This window comes from Xenopus laevis, chromosome 3S (assembly GCF_017654675.1).
Source record: "Xenopus laevis strain J_2021 chromosome 3S, Xenopus_laevis_v10.1, whole genome shotgun sequence".
NCBI lineage: Eukaryota > Metazoa > Chordata > Amphibia > Anura > Pipidae > Xenopus > Xenopus laevis.
Window position 1 is genome coordinate 64,417,157 of NC_054376.1, and position 13,024 is coordinate 64,430,180.

Consider the following 13,024-nt stretch of genomic DNA (forward strand, 5'->3'; position numbering starts at 1 on the left):
AGAAAAAAACTATAGTTTATATAAACAAGCTGCTGTGTAGCAATGTGGGCAGCTTTTTAAGCACAGGACATACAGTAGATAACAGACAAGTTCTGAAGGATCCCATTGTATACTACAGAGCTCATCTGTTCTCTACTGTGTAACCTGTGCCTTTTCTCCTTTTTCAGCTCTAAATGGCTGCCCTCATGTCTACACAGCAGCTTCTTTATATAAACTATAGTTGTTTTTCTGGATTAAACACACCAGTTTTACCAGCGCAGCTCAGCATTACATTATATTTCCATTACTTTAGGTGTTACTGTTCCTTTAACGCATCCATACCAATTAGAGGTTTTCCACCAGCATCAATATTAGAGTTGTTTGGAGTAGTTTTCTCTGTAAATTGCATTTTTAAAATTTCCTGCAGGTTTTTTTTTTACTTGTATGTTGTAAGGTGATGTAAAGCATTTCTAACCTTGGGCAACCGTACAGCAAGTTTTCCAACAGTCTCTAAAAATATCAGTTCCTATATTTGCTGAAAATGGTTTCACCACAGAATACATGTTCTCATAATGGGGATTGAGGGGACACATTTGGCTAAGGGAGAATATATTTTTATAAATGTAATTTCCAAAAAAAAGAAAAAAACATAATTGCCAGTAATAATAAATTGCCCAAAAAGTATTTTTATTGCCTGTTGGTAAACAAGCAAGCTTAGAGTGGGAGGTATATGCAAAATGATTGCAAAAGCTTTTTGGGGTTTGCAATTTAGTGATGTGTGAGCCGACCAGATACCCGCGGGTCGGGCAGGTTCGGGTCGACCTCGCACTGCTCCTCACTGGTGGCGGGCGGGTTGAGCTCTTCTCCTGCTCTCCCTGCCTGCCACCTTCAAATGCCGGAATCCGGGTTCCAGTTTAATAGTCTCACGTCTACTCGCCCCGCCCCTTTTGTAACGTCATCGGCAGGGCGGGTTGGCGTGGGTCTATAAAAGGACCCCGGAAGCGTGGGTGCGGGCGGGCACGGGTTGCTGTAGGGCGGGTTAGGGTCAGGTGTGGGTCAGGAAAACCCTGACCCGCACATCACTAGTTTGCATAGGGAGCTACAATAAAAGAAGCATAGACTTCCTGATTAACTTTTCTTGCTTGCAGATACAGTAATGATGCTACATCATTGCCCTTCCTGCTGGAAATTCTAACTGTACTTCCTGAAGAAGTTCACAGCCGATCATTACGCATTGGGGCCAATCGTCGTGCAGAGATTATACAGGACTTGGCTTACTATTCAAGCACTGTTGTGTCTCTTTTGGTGAGTGTATTTGTTCACATTATGCAATAATGCTGAGATAAGCATTGTCGCAGTACATAACCATACATGTATATTGTTCAAAACGATATCATTACAAATGTCATCTGTAAGGTTAGCACTTAATTAAGTGGGTTCTGTGGGAGTTGATATAGGAGATCAAAAGAGAGACAGAAACCAATTCACAGTGGCACATACCAGAAAATACATCAATAGGGCACTACACATATAATGAGTGAACAGGGCAAACACGACAACACACATCTAGTCCTATTCCTATTCCAACATTTTCTAATTTATACACATTTCGCCTGTAAAAAGATTGTGGAACTCTCGTTATAAATGGCACTAGATGATATTAATTCATGCAAAAACATTTACTTTATAACAGCTGTGCCTGTGTTTCAGTGCACTATGCTTTTACATTGTCACTCATATATTACATGCAGACAATCACTTTAAATACTGATTTTTCTATTCATGCCATCAATAATGGAAGTACAGTGGAACCTCAGTTTTATGAGATTGTTTTTTGAGTATTACAGCAGAGCGAATTCTCTTTAGCAGGGTATTTTCTTGCGTTTAGTCTTTACAAAACTGTGTGTGTCATTGCTCTTAGAGAATGTCCTCTCTGAAAAGCAAAATTGAATCTTTGATTGGGACTGCAGTTGCTTTATATCTGTATAGCTGTCTATAAATGTGTTCATCATCCTTGCTAAACTCTGTTTTTAATCCTATTCAGTGCACCGCAATGATGCACTGCTTTGGTCATTGAGAGAGATGGAAAGAAATGTATTTATATTCAATTATTATATTCATATTAGCTAACAATTACATTAGTAAGTGCAAGTTTTTAGGACTGCTTTTGGTTTCTTAGGCCAATTACAAATATTGAAATGCTATATACTTTCATACTGTATGACAAGTAGAATGTTTTGTTCATTTATCAAGGGAGTAAAGTATTACTGTGAGATTGCAGTTAAAAATTAACTCCTTTTTTCTAAATCTATTTCAAATAATGCATTTTTATATTCATGCTAATAAAAATTGCTTATTCACAAATGTTTTCTTTCTCTGCTCTAGCTGTCATGTGCAGAGAAGGCTGGAGATAATGAGAAGATGCTGATCAAGATATTTAAATGCTTGGGCAGTTGGTTTAATTTAGGAGTCCTGGACAGCAACTTTATGGCTAATAATCGCCTTTTACTACTGCTTTTTCAGGTTCTGGTGAGTGGTGTCTTTCTGCTTGAATTTGAATTTTTTTGTGTTAGTTTGAATCTTTGATAGCTAAGTGCTCCTAGCTTCTGTTTCTGTCACTGTAGAAATGAAAGTTAAGACTGTTAGACATCACAAGACAAATAGTATCAAAATATTGGGTTTGCTCCCAGCATATAACACAGGGCATGACTTCAGTGTTCCCAGGTTTGTTCAGTGCTGGTGCAGTGAATAGGGCTGTCCATAAAATTTGTTTGGGTCCTATCGGCACATAAAGCAAGCAAAGACAGTTGAGTTGTTAGCACAAATTTATATGGACAGCTTATTCAATCTCTGTAAATGTCTCCTACTTTTATTTGTTTTCTTTGTTAGGGGCAGGACAATCAAATTTTGCAGATGACTGGCAGTTGCCCTTTTTATTCAAAATAATCTACCTTAAACAGCTTGTAAGCTGCTTTGCTTTTTCTTGTTTAAAAGAGTTAAAGAACTATTATTTTTCCTGCAGCAGCAAGATCAGACACCAACCAACCTTCATGAAGCTGCATCTGATTGTGTCTGTTCTGCGCTCTATGCCATTGAAAATATAGAGAATAATCTACCACTTGCTACCCAACTCTTTCAGGGTGTTCTTACCCTTGAGACCGCATATCACATGGCTGTGGCTCGTGAGGACATAGACAAGTAAGTCAGATGAGTTGTGTGCTTTTGCAGAGGTGTCTGGAGTGGAGAAAGCAGTGTGTGCATAAATGTAAATGGGTTTCTAAATCAGTGTAAGTAAAATTAAAAAGGGAACATCATAAAACAACTAAAAAATCTGTATATGGTTTGCTATGTATATTTACTTTTGTATATGTTAACTCATTCTGTTAAAATGTCAGGAGACAGTTAGGCAAAAGTTGAACTGTTGTAGCTCTTAAATAGAGAGACACAACAAATGTCTGTCAAGGTTGGGTTGACCCTAGCTAGAGAGGCATTGTTACTTTAGCACTAAATGTGGCGGATCATATGGCTTCTACTTTATATTATTTTGTTTTGGTTTTGTGACTAACTCTTAGCTTTTTTTTCTATAGATTGCACAGTACTGTAATAACTTCTGCCAGGGAAGATATCATTATATGATTTTACTACTGCAATTGTATTTATTTTTCTACTGCATTTATGTTTATTTTGTTTTCATCTTTGTGCTTGTTAACCAGGCAAATTGCAGTTTTAATTGTGAAGCACTATATGTAAAAATATTCTGTACGTATAAACACATAGACTGGGATGGCTAAAGGATGGCTAAAGCAAAGCCTTTCTGTCCTTGGTTCTAAAGCTTCATGGAAATCGCCACATAATCATTCCGCTGAGTCAGACATTTGGAAGTGCTTAGTGTGCATTCCTTTCACAAAAACTGTCTAAGTCTCTTGCAAGTTGCTCTGTTACTATGTTGGTGCTCTTCAGTGAATGTTATCATAAAAACATAACAGGTGATGCTACAGGATTTTACTTAGCTAATGCTCTACCTGGAAATGTTCAACTTAGCATACGTCTATATCTTATGACAATGTATGGAAGTGTATGGACTACTTTAGAGAGCTCATAGAATGTCAGCCTAGACTTTTGTACACAAGTTCTGATCCAAACTGTACAAATGCTTATCTTCATGAATGACCTTGAATTCCTTGGAATTGTAACCTGGAGCCGGTACCTTCTGTGGAATTGTTGTTAATTCTTGTTTGCCACAAAGCAGGCTTATTACTAAGTTCAACCTTCCATCAAGAATGTATCTAAGCCACACCTTCTTTGTTTGTTTGTATGTTTTTTTGTATAATTTTGTGGCTAATTACTCTGTCATTTCCATCAGGGTGCTAAATTATTGTCGGATTTTTACTGAACTATGTGAGACCTTCTTAGAGAAGATTGTGACAACTCCATGTCGTGATCTGGGAGACTTAAGGACTCTAGAGTTTCTCCTGATCTGTGCTGGACATCCTCAATATGAGGTGCATTGTTTTTGTCTTATTACAAAGTATTCTTTTAAGATAAAGTTGACCACCAGAACTATCTTAAACCTATCTTAAATAATGTGCATTTTTTTTGGATAAGCAGGGCCAAAATCACTGGGGGTGCCAAATTTATAGGCACTTCCAAGTGAATCTAATAGCATATTTCTACACCCACTGCCCCAGTAGTCTAAAGATGTCGGCGTCACTATTTTTGCCCCCAATGATACCTGTTCCAAATTAACGCAATAACATATTTTACTAATTATGCCCCCACCCAAGGCAGTACAAGGGTGACCCCAATCTGATATTAGACAAGGGTCAGACAGCTGTAACTATAGAGAAGTCTGTCTTTTTTCAAACCACCAAGGCTATATTCTGTATTTAAGTGGCAGAAATCCGAATTACCCTATAGTCCTGTGTCCCTTGCAATTGAAATGAGAGACTTGGTTACCTGTGCACTTCCTCAGTGGTTCATTTTAACCAGTTCCAACAGCACTATGACCTACTTGCTTTGAAATAAATCACCTCCTTTCTGTTTTGTACTTCATACATCATAGATCTGTCCCTTTCTTACATAAAATGATTGTTTACAATATAATTTACATCTCCCATTATCTCTTCGCAGGTAGTTGAAATATCCTTTAACTTTTGGTATAGACTGGGAGAGCACTTGTACAAAACGACTGATACTGTCATACACAGTATCTTCAAACCCTTTATTCAGAGGCTTCTCCATGCTTTGGCAAGGCACTGCCAGCTTGATTCTGACCACGTAAGTTTCATTCCCATCCTTCCACTCTCTATGAAATTATTGGACTTCATAGAAGGAGTTTCTCCAACAATTGAAAATGGAGTCCTATTATGTTTTAGCCATGCAAAACAATGTTTGTACATGTTCATTGTAACTCCCAAAACAAACGTAATCAGCTAATTTTTATATTACATTTTCAGGGGCTGTGTAAGTTTTCCAATACACATTGCTGTGGTCTTGTGTAACTTAAATTGACTTTGTCTCATTCTATTTTATGTTTCTTTGAAGAAGTCTACACTTCCATATCTCTTCTCTCTTTGCTTTTGTTCCTTTCTTTACATTAACTTTTGTTTCAGACTTTTCCATCCTTTGTTTCTTATCTTTTTTCCTGACAGTTTTGTCACTTGCTCCTCCTCAACTGTACCTCATTAGTAATAATTAATGTATATTTTAACTTCTGCTTAAATTGTATGAGATTTTAACTTTTTAGAATTTTTTTCTTTTTTCAACCACAGGAGGGTGTCCCTGAGGAAACGGATGACTTTGGCGAATTCCGTTTGCGGGTATCTGATTTGGTTAAAGATTTGATCTATCTGGTGGGCTCCATGGAATGTTTCTCCCAGGTTTGTCTTCTGTAACTAACCTACTATTATTGTTAGTCCGTGATCAACTTGATAGCTCTTGTTTACATGCATGACATAGCACAAATTTGTTTCAAAATTACATTTAAATGATTTCTTCATGAGGAAAAAAACCATTTTTATTTTAGTTTTATTTTATGCATTATTCGTTTTCTGTACGTAGATTTACAAATTTGGGAGGACCGTCATTGGTCAAAGACTACTTTTGCCTCTTCTGTATCTAAAGTGATGTAGCCAATTGTTATCCCTGTCCAGCTATGGCTGTGGCCTATCAAGAATCCATTGACTTAAACCTCATTTAATTGTTCAGATGACGGGAATCAGATCATGTTTTACTGAAACTGGGAAATTAGCCATAAAATTTATTGTGGACTTGCATTTTCATGGTCACTGTCTCTTCTTTGTTCTTTTTTACTGCATATACTCAGTGTATTCAGTGACTAGATATTAGTAGTATCTCTAAGTCTTCTTTAAAACGATATCACGTCACCTCTATCTGGATGATTTTAAAAGAGGCTATGTAAAATAATTTATGACCCAGAAATCGGGGGGGGGGGGCAGTGCCTGTGCCAGCTTTGAAAAAAAAAAGGGAAAAAGAAATAAGATCTGTACTGATACGCATAGCAGCTCATATGTGGGATTTAGAAATTGCACAATGTAGCTTCTGGCAAAACACACTTGTATAAAATAAAAGCATTTCTAAGAGTTGTAGACTTTTTTTTTTTTTTTTTTTTTTTTTTTTTGACTGCTGCTAAATATTGCGATTAGAGTTAGTATGCTATTGCTCCTTTATTGGGCAACTAATTCTTTAATGCAACATTTGCTTTATTTGATTTGTGTCTCATGAACAGTTGCACCAGAATATAAAATAAAGGTTATCTAGGAGTGTTTATTTATGCTTCATAATACAGTATGCCTTAATACAAATCAACTGAAAAAACATTTGGTAAATTTTTATTTGTCCTTAAATAGTTATTGTAGTCATAATTAATCATTATTCCAGTTGCTGATATGACTGAAGTACACTGCTGAGCAGCAAATTAGATCTGTGATTGTGGCTTTTGCCTGATTATTCCCTGACTCTCCTCACAGCTCTATTCTACTCTAAAAGATGGAAATCCACCTTGGGAAGTGACAGAAGCTGTACTGTTTATCATGGCAGCCATTGCTAAGAGTATTGATCCGTAAGTGTCATCCCTAGCCTTACACTTATGGGGGCTATGGGCTGTGTTGCTGGAAATTTGAGTTGAAAAAATATAAAATTTTAGCTGTATGTACGTGTAACAGTTTGTTTTGTTATTACAGTTGTCTGTTTGCATTGATACTTGCATGGACAATCCAATATAGTAGAGCTTGATGCTTTGTGTGTCTTTTTTTCAATGCCCTTTATATAAAAACATTTTATAAAAACATTTTATGGCCAAATGTATGTAGATGCTTGCTTGTCAAAAATATTGCACTAGATATTGGAATATTTTGGTGGAGCTTGCTTCCATTCAACCACAGCCCTAGTAAGCTTGAGTTACAATTCATCCCACAGGTGTTCATTTAGTTTGAGGCCAATGCACTTTGCAAGTTAATACATTCCCATATTAGAAAACCTCTTCCTTTGCTATTGTACACAGTAGTTTTAAGATTTGCCTTAACTGTAAGCAAGGGTCTTGCTCAGGCAATGAAAGCATCTCTTTAACCTAACAAATTGTTCTTGTGCTGAAGCTATTTCTGCAGATAGGTTAGCTTTCCATCTGAAGACATGCACTTTCATGTACCAGGCAGTCCTTTTCTGTAAGTTTATGTGGCCTGTCACTTTGCAGCTGAATTGTTGTTGCTCATAGAGCTTTTCCTACATAATCCTCTTATTTACAGTTTAAAAGAGCAGTCCTATTGGTATAGAAATCTGACAGACTGTCACGTTGAACGGGTGACATCCTTCATTATTTATTTTTTATATTTTTCAAATTGTTTGACATCTTCTGCATCTTTCATGCTTTTAAATGGGGGTTATTGTTAGTTTGTATTCCTTATTTTTCTATTCAGTCCCTCCCCTGTTCCTATTGAATTGTCTTATTTCAACCTGGTAAAGAAGACCCCAGCAACCCGATAAGTGCTGAAATTCCAAACTACAGTAAAGCGCTGCTTCACAAAAAGCTTAATAACTAAAAAAAAAACTGTAAACTAATTGCAGATTGTCTCAGAATATCAATGTCTATGACATATTAAAATTAAATTTTAAGGTGAACTGCTTTTTTGAAATAGCTATGAAACTGAAAAAATACAAAATCCATGTAAATTGCAAAAGTGCTTAGAAAAGCACCCTGAATAATTTAATTTACTTCCTCTGTCCACCTTACAACCTGGGCTTTTCTTTCATTCCCAGATATTTTTCTTGTATCCGTGTTAACCTTTATTGTTACTTGGTTTACCTTTATTCATTCTGTTGTGAATTTTGATTTTTTAAGAAATTTTCTTTTTAAAAAAAAAAAAAAAAAAAAAATATGCGCCCTGATCTGTGCCTCTGGAACATTCTTTTGACAGTCTTTAACAGAACTTTTAGAGCTATGATCTAAAACACAAAAGCACAGAGCAGATCTGCTTTTCTCTGCAAAAGAGACTGCATATGAGTAGAGAAGCCAATGCTCCATGTATCCTTAGCCTTAAATAAGTGGTTTTTAAGCCTTTAACTTAATGGCTAATTCTAAGCAACTTTTCAATTGGACTTCATTTTTTCTTTTTTACAAGTTTTAATTATTTGCTGTCTTCTGACTCTTTAAAGGAATTGTCAGTGTAAAAGTAAAAAATGGGTAGATAGGCTGTGCAAAATAAAACATGTTTCTAATATAGTTAGTTAGCCAAAAATGTAATGTATAAAGGCTGGAGTGACTGGATGTCTAACATAATAGCTAGAACACTACTTCCTGCTTTTCAGCTCTCTTGGTTTACACTGACTGGCTACCAGGCAGTAACCAATCAGAGAGTTGAGGGGAGGCCACATGGGTCATAACTGTTGCTTTTGAATCTGAGCTGAATGCTGAGGATCAATTGTAAACTCTCTGAACACAAATGTACCATGTGGCCCCCCTTCAAGTCGCTGAATCAGTTATAGAGCTGAAAAGCAGGAAGTAGAGATCTGGCACATCCAGTTACTGCAGCCTTTATACATTACTTTTTTGCCTAACTAACTATATTAGAAACATTTTTTATTTTGCAAATCCTTTCTATTTATGCAGTTTTTATTTTACCACTGAACTGTTCCTTTGAAGCTTTAAAAAAAAAAGCTCTATAAGGCTACATATGTATTGGTATGTTTACTTTTCATTTCTTGTCTTTCTTTTGATGCCTTTCATATGTGTATTTAAGTCTTTTATTCAGTGCATGGTCGCTAGGATAACTTGGAGCCTAGCAACCAGATTACTGAAATGGCACACTGGAGAGCTGCTAAATGACTCAAAAGCCACAAATAATAAAATATGAAAACCAAGTTGCAAATTGACTCTCTGCATCATACTAAAAGTTAATCTTAAGGTGAACAACCCCTTTAAGGCTAACTCTCACTGTGTGCTTTGGCCTTGTGACTCTCTTATGAACTAGTCATTATCCACTACCCGTCTGAAAACTTCCTTTTGTATGTTAATGAAGCTTCAGGTTTTAGATAATAGCTAATGCATATATTTCTGTTATTGCTATATATTTAAAGCTCTATAAATATATAGCATAATACTATTGTCATGCTTTTCTCTGATCCTCAGGGAGAATAATCCTACACTGGTGGAGGTTCTGGAGGGAGTAGTGAGGCTGCCTGAATCTGTGCATATTGCTGTGCGTTACACTAGCATTGAGCTTGTAGGGGAGATGAGTGAGGTGGTGGACCGAAACCCTCAGTTTCTTGGTGAGTAAGCAAAAAGTACTTATTCTCTCTTATCTCTATTTAACTGGTAAAGCAAGATACATACTGGGACTATACTGAAATCAAGATGTTACACAATTGATAGTTTTTAGTATCTTACCTTATATTTCTCCTTACAGACCCTGTACTCGCCTACTTAATGAAAGGCCTGTGTCAGCCAACACTAGCTTCTCCCTCTGCCAAAGCCATTCAGAATATATGCTCTGTGTGCCGGGATCACATGGCACTGCACTTTAATGGACTTCTTGAGATTGCTCGGTCTCTGGATTCATTCACTCTCCATCCTGATGCTGCTGTGGGACTTCTAAAAGGTATTGTAGATTTTTCATTTACCAAGCACCAAGCTTAATATCCGAATTATAAACTACCAAACTCTAGCAGCCCTTTGTGTGTCCTGACACAATTAGACTTAGTCCAAGACTAAGATATCTTATATATTATAGGTTTAAGTTATCATAAGTCCACTGAAGTAAAGGCAGGCTGAGGCATATTCAACGTATTAAAAAAGCACAGGCATTTTTATCCTTGACTGAAACATTCATATATTTTTTTTTTAATTTGCCATGTCATTTTATGTGAAGTAACTACCTATTTGTTCTTTTTACCCTGTGATTTCTGTGCAATGAAAACAAATGTTTAACCAGTTTTTCTTCTATTTATGCCCTACATTAGGTACTGCACTCGTACTGGCCCGTCTGCCCCTGGAAAAGATTTCAGAGTGCCTAAGTGAGCTGTGTTCTGTTCAAGTGAATTCGCTTAAGAAGGTAAGTAGTTCTAATGTGCATTTATATATTATTTTTGAGGGATAGGCCAAACCCAAAATTCAGTTTGGGATTTGGCCAAGCATTTTTCAGCAGAATTTGTCTGAATCCAAACCCCCTAGGCCTGTATAAATAGAGAATAGTGTGTGTATTTAACTACGTTGCATCTTCAATTTCTGCACAACCACACTTATATAAAATCACATAAAACTCCTTATCTGATCCTATCTGACAACTAGAGACATAGAGAATACAGTTTATGATTTGGCTGCATGCAGTGATGTTGCCATGTGGGAATTAAGGATTCAGTGCAACTCTACTTTTAATTTGTTTTTTTAAGGTTTTAATTTATGCTTTCAATTGCAATACTGTTATAAATTAGAAAGCATTCTGTTACTTGCTCACACTATGGGACCTATTTATCATGTCAGGAGCCCTCCGGGGTAGAACAAATTTGGCTTTATAATCTTTCACACACATCTCATAAATATATAATCATAAACAGGTCATGCATTAACTATTTGCAATCTCAAATTCCAGCTTCTGTCCCAAGACCCAAACAATGGCCTTTCTTCTGATCCTACATTGTTTTTGGATAGGCTTGCAGTCATTTTCAGGTGAGAACATATTTATATATGGGGCATTGCAAGCCACGCTATCAAAATTTAACAGAACCATGTAACTTTTCAACCTGTTTTTAAGCTTTCTGTTAAATACCTTATGAAAAATCAAAGTTTTATCCAAAGGAGAATTCAACCGTTAACTTAAAAAAACCCTACCCTATGTAGACCCCCTCCCTCCTCCTTCCAGCCTTGCTGCCCCCCCCCCCGGGGAAATGCCCCTAACTTTTTACTTACCCCTCGGTGCAGATTCAGGGATCGCAGTTCACGGCAGCCATCTTCTGGGTCTTCGTCCGTCGCTTCGGCAATTTCCGTCTATTTCAGCACATGCGCAGTTGTCGCAAACTGGGAAATTGCTCCAACTGCACATGCGCCGCTTCGCCGGTCTCATTCTCAGAATACCGAAGACCTGGAAGATGGCTGCCTTGAACTGCAATCCCTTAATCTGCATCGAGGGGTACGTAAAAGGTAAGGGGCATTTCCACGGGGGGGGGGGCAGCAAGGCTAGGCTGGGGGGGGGGTCTATGTAGGGCAGGGGGTAGGATTTTTTTTTTTAGATAGCGGTTGAATTTTCCTTTAAATGCTTGCCTTACCTAAGCAGTAGCCTAGTTTCACAGCAGCTCCTTTCTCATCTTCATTCTCCTGTCATGTTATAATGGAAATCTGTTTGGTCTAGCTGAAACCAAGGGGATTCTAAGGCTAATGTCCCATAAACCCAGGCTGAGAATCAGCTGATCCACTAGCATTCAACCTCCCCTGTGTCTGCATGCAGAGGCACTGTGTCAGATTGGGTGCGGACACTTGGAGCAGATTTTAGCGAGAAAATACACACTCCCATGTTTTGGCGACAGAAATCCCATCTGGTATCTGCACCCAGGCCAGCACATTGCCTCTGGGTGCAGACACAGTAGAGACTGGATGCTAGAAGATTGGCTGATTCAGTCTATAGAGGCAGTTCAAAATGTTGCAGTTGCATTTTATATGGGTAGAGGTAGCAATGTTGAGAAGACTAGCTTCAGAGTTATTTGAAGCCTTAGCAATGATGTTAGTCTGTAAGACCAGCAATGCCAAAGAATTTTTTATGCTTTAAATATAATGTTTGCCCAGAAGCCCAAATATAATTTATAAATCTAAAATGCTCTTTAGCCACAGGGACAGAAAAGACACATCCATCAAATTAAACCTTTTTATTTAAACAAAATCTGCCTAAGTCTAATGAAACACACTGCATTTTCTCCACTTTGGAAAAAAATCTGCTCAAAGGGCAGATTTTGATGTAGAAACACTAAACTGCATTTTCGCAACAAAATCTGCCTTGTGTGTTGGCTGATGGGCCAATGCAATGCCTGTCCGTGACACACAAGCAGCTTAACGTCAGTGGAGAAAACATAATGTTTACATGGGATTTAACCAATTTAATTAAAACTTTGTACAATAGAATGTGTATTATTTTACAAGGTGGTAAACAGGGTCATATTCCATTTATTCATCTCTACTAAACAATAAAATATCTTAATATCAAATAGAATATTTTTTGCCAAAAATAGTTTACTTTTGAGGGGTAGATTGCACTTTAAATGTAGCCTTAAAGGGGTCGTAAACCTTTAAATTAACTTTTAGTAATATGTAGAGAGTGATATTCTGAGACCATTTGCAATCGGTTTTCATTTTCTATTTGTGGTTTTTGAGTTATTTAGCTTTTATTCAGCAGCTCTCCAGTTTGCATTTTAAGCAATGTGGTTGCTAGGGTCCAAACTGCCCTAATAACCATGTATTGATTTGAATAAATGACAGGAATGTAAATATGAGAGGCCGAGAATAGAAAGATGATAAAAAGTAGCAATTACAATAAATTTGTAGCCT

General features: G+C 37.1%; 1 protein-coding gene across 3 annotated transcripts in view; it reads left to right on the forward strand.

Annotated features, from left to right (window-relative positions):
* Nucleotides 1–13,024, forward strand: part of tnpo3.S (transportin 3 S homeolog) — a 36,227-nt gene that overhangs the window by 8,306 nt on the left and 14,897 nt on the right. For 2 of the 3 annotated variants that reach the window (XM_018254301.2, NM_001093678.1), the window contains exons 4-14: nucleotides 1,128–1,284; nucleotides 2,365–2,508; nucleotides 3,002–3,177; nucleotides 4,343–4,481; nucleotides 5,110–5,256; nucleotides 5,751–5,858; nucleotides 6,969–7,060; nucleotides 9,623–9,762; nucleotides 9,900–10,091; nucleotides 10,453–10,544; nucleotides 11,082–11,158. In XM_018254301.2, coding sequence (XP_018109790.1) covers nucleotides 1,128–1,284; nucleotides 2,365–2,508; nucleotides 3,002–3,177; nucleotides 4,343–4,481; nucleotides 5,110–5,256; nucleotides 5,751–5,858; nucleotides 6,969–7,060; nucleotides 9,623–9,762; nucleotides 9,900–10,091; nucleotides 10,453–10,544; nucleotides 11,082–11,158 — 1,464 coding nt within the window. The remainder of the gene's footprint in view (nucleotides 1–1,127; nucleotides 1,285–2,364; nucleotides 2,509–3,001; nucleotides 3,178–4,342; nucleotides 4,482–5,109; nucleotides 5,257–5,750; nucleotides 5,859–6,968; nucleotides 7,061–9,622; nucleotides 9,763–9,899; nucleotides 10,092–10,452; nucleotides 10,545–11,081; nucleotides 11,159–13,024) is intronic. The other variant, XM_018254302.2, reaches the window with a different exon arrangement.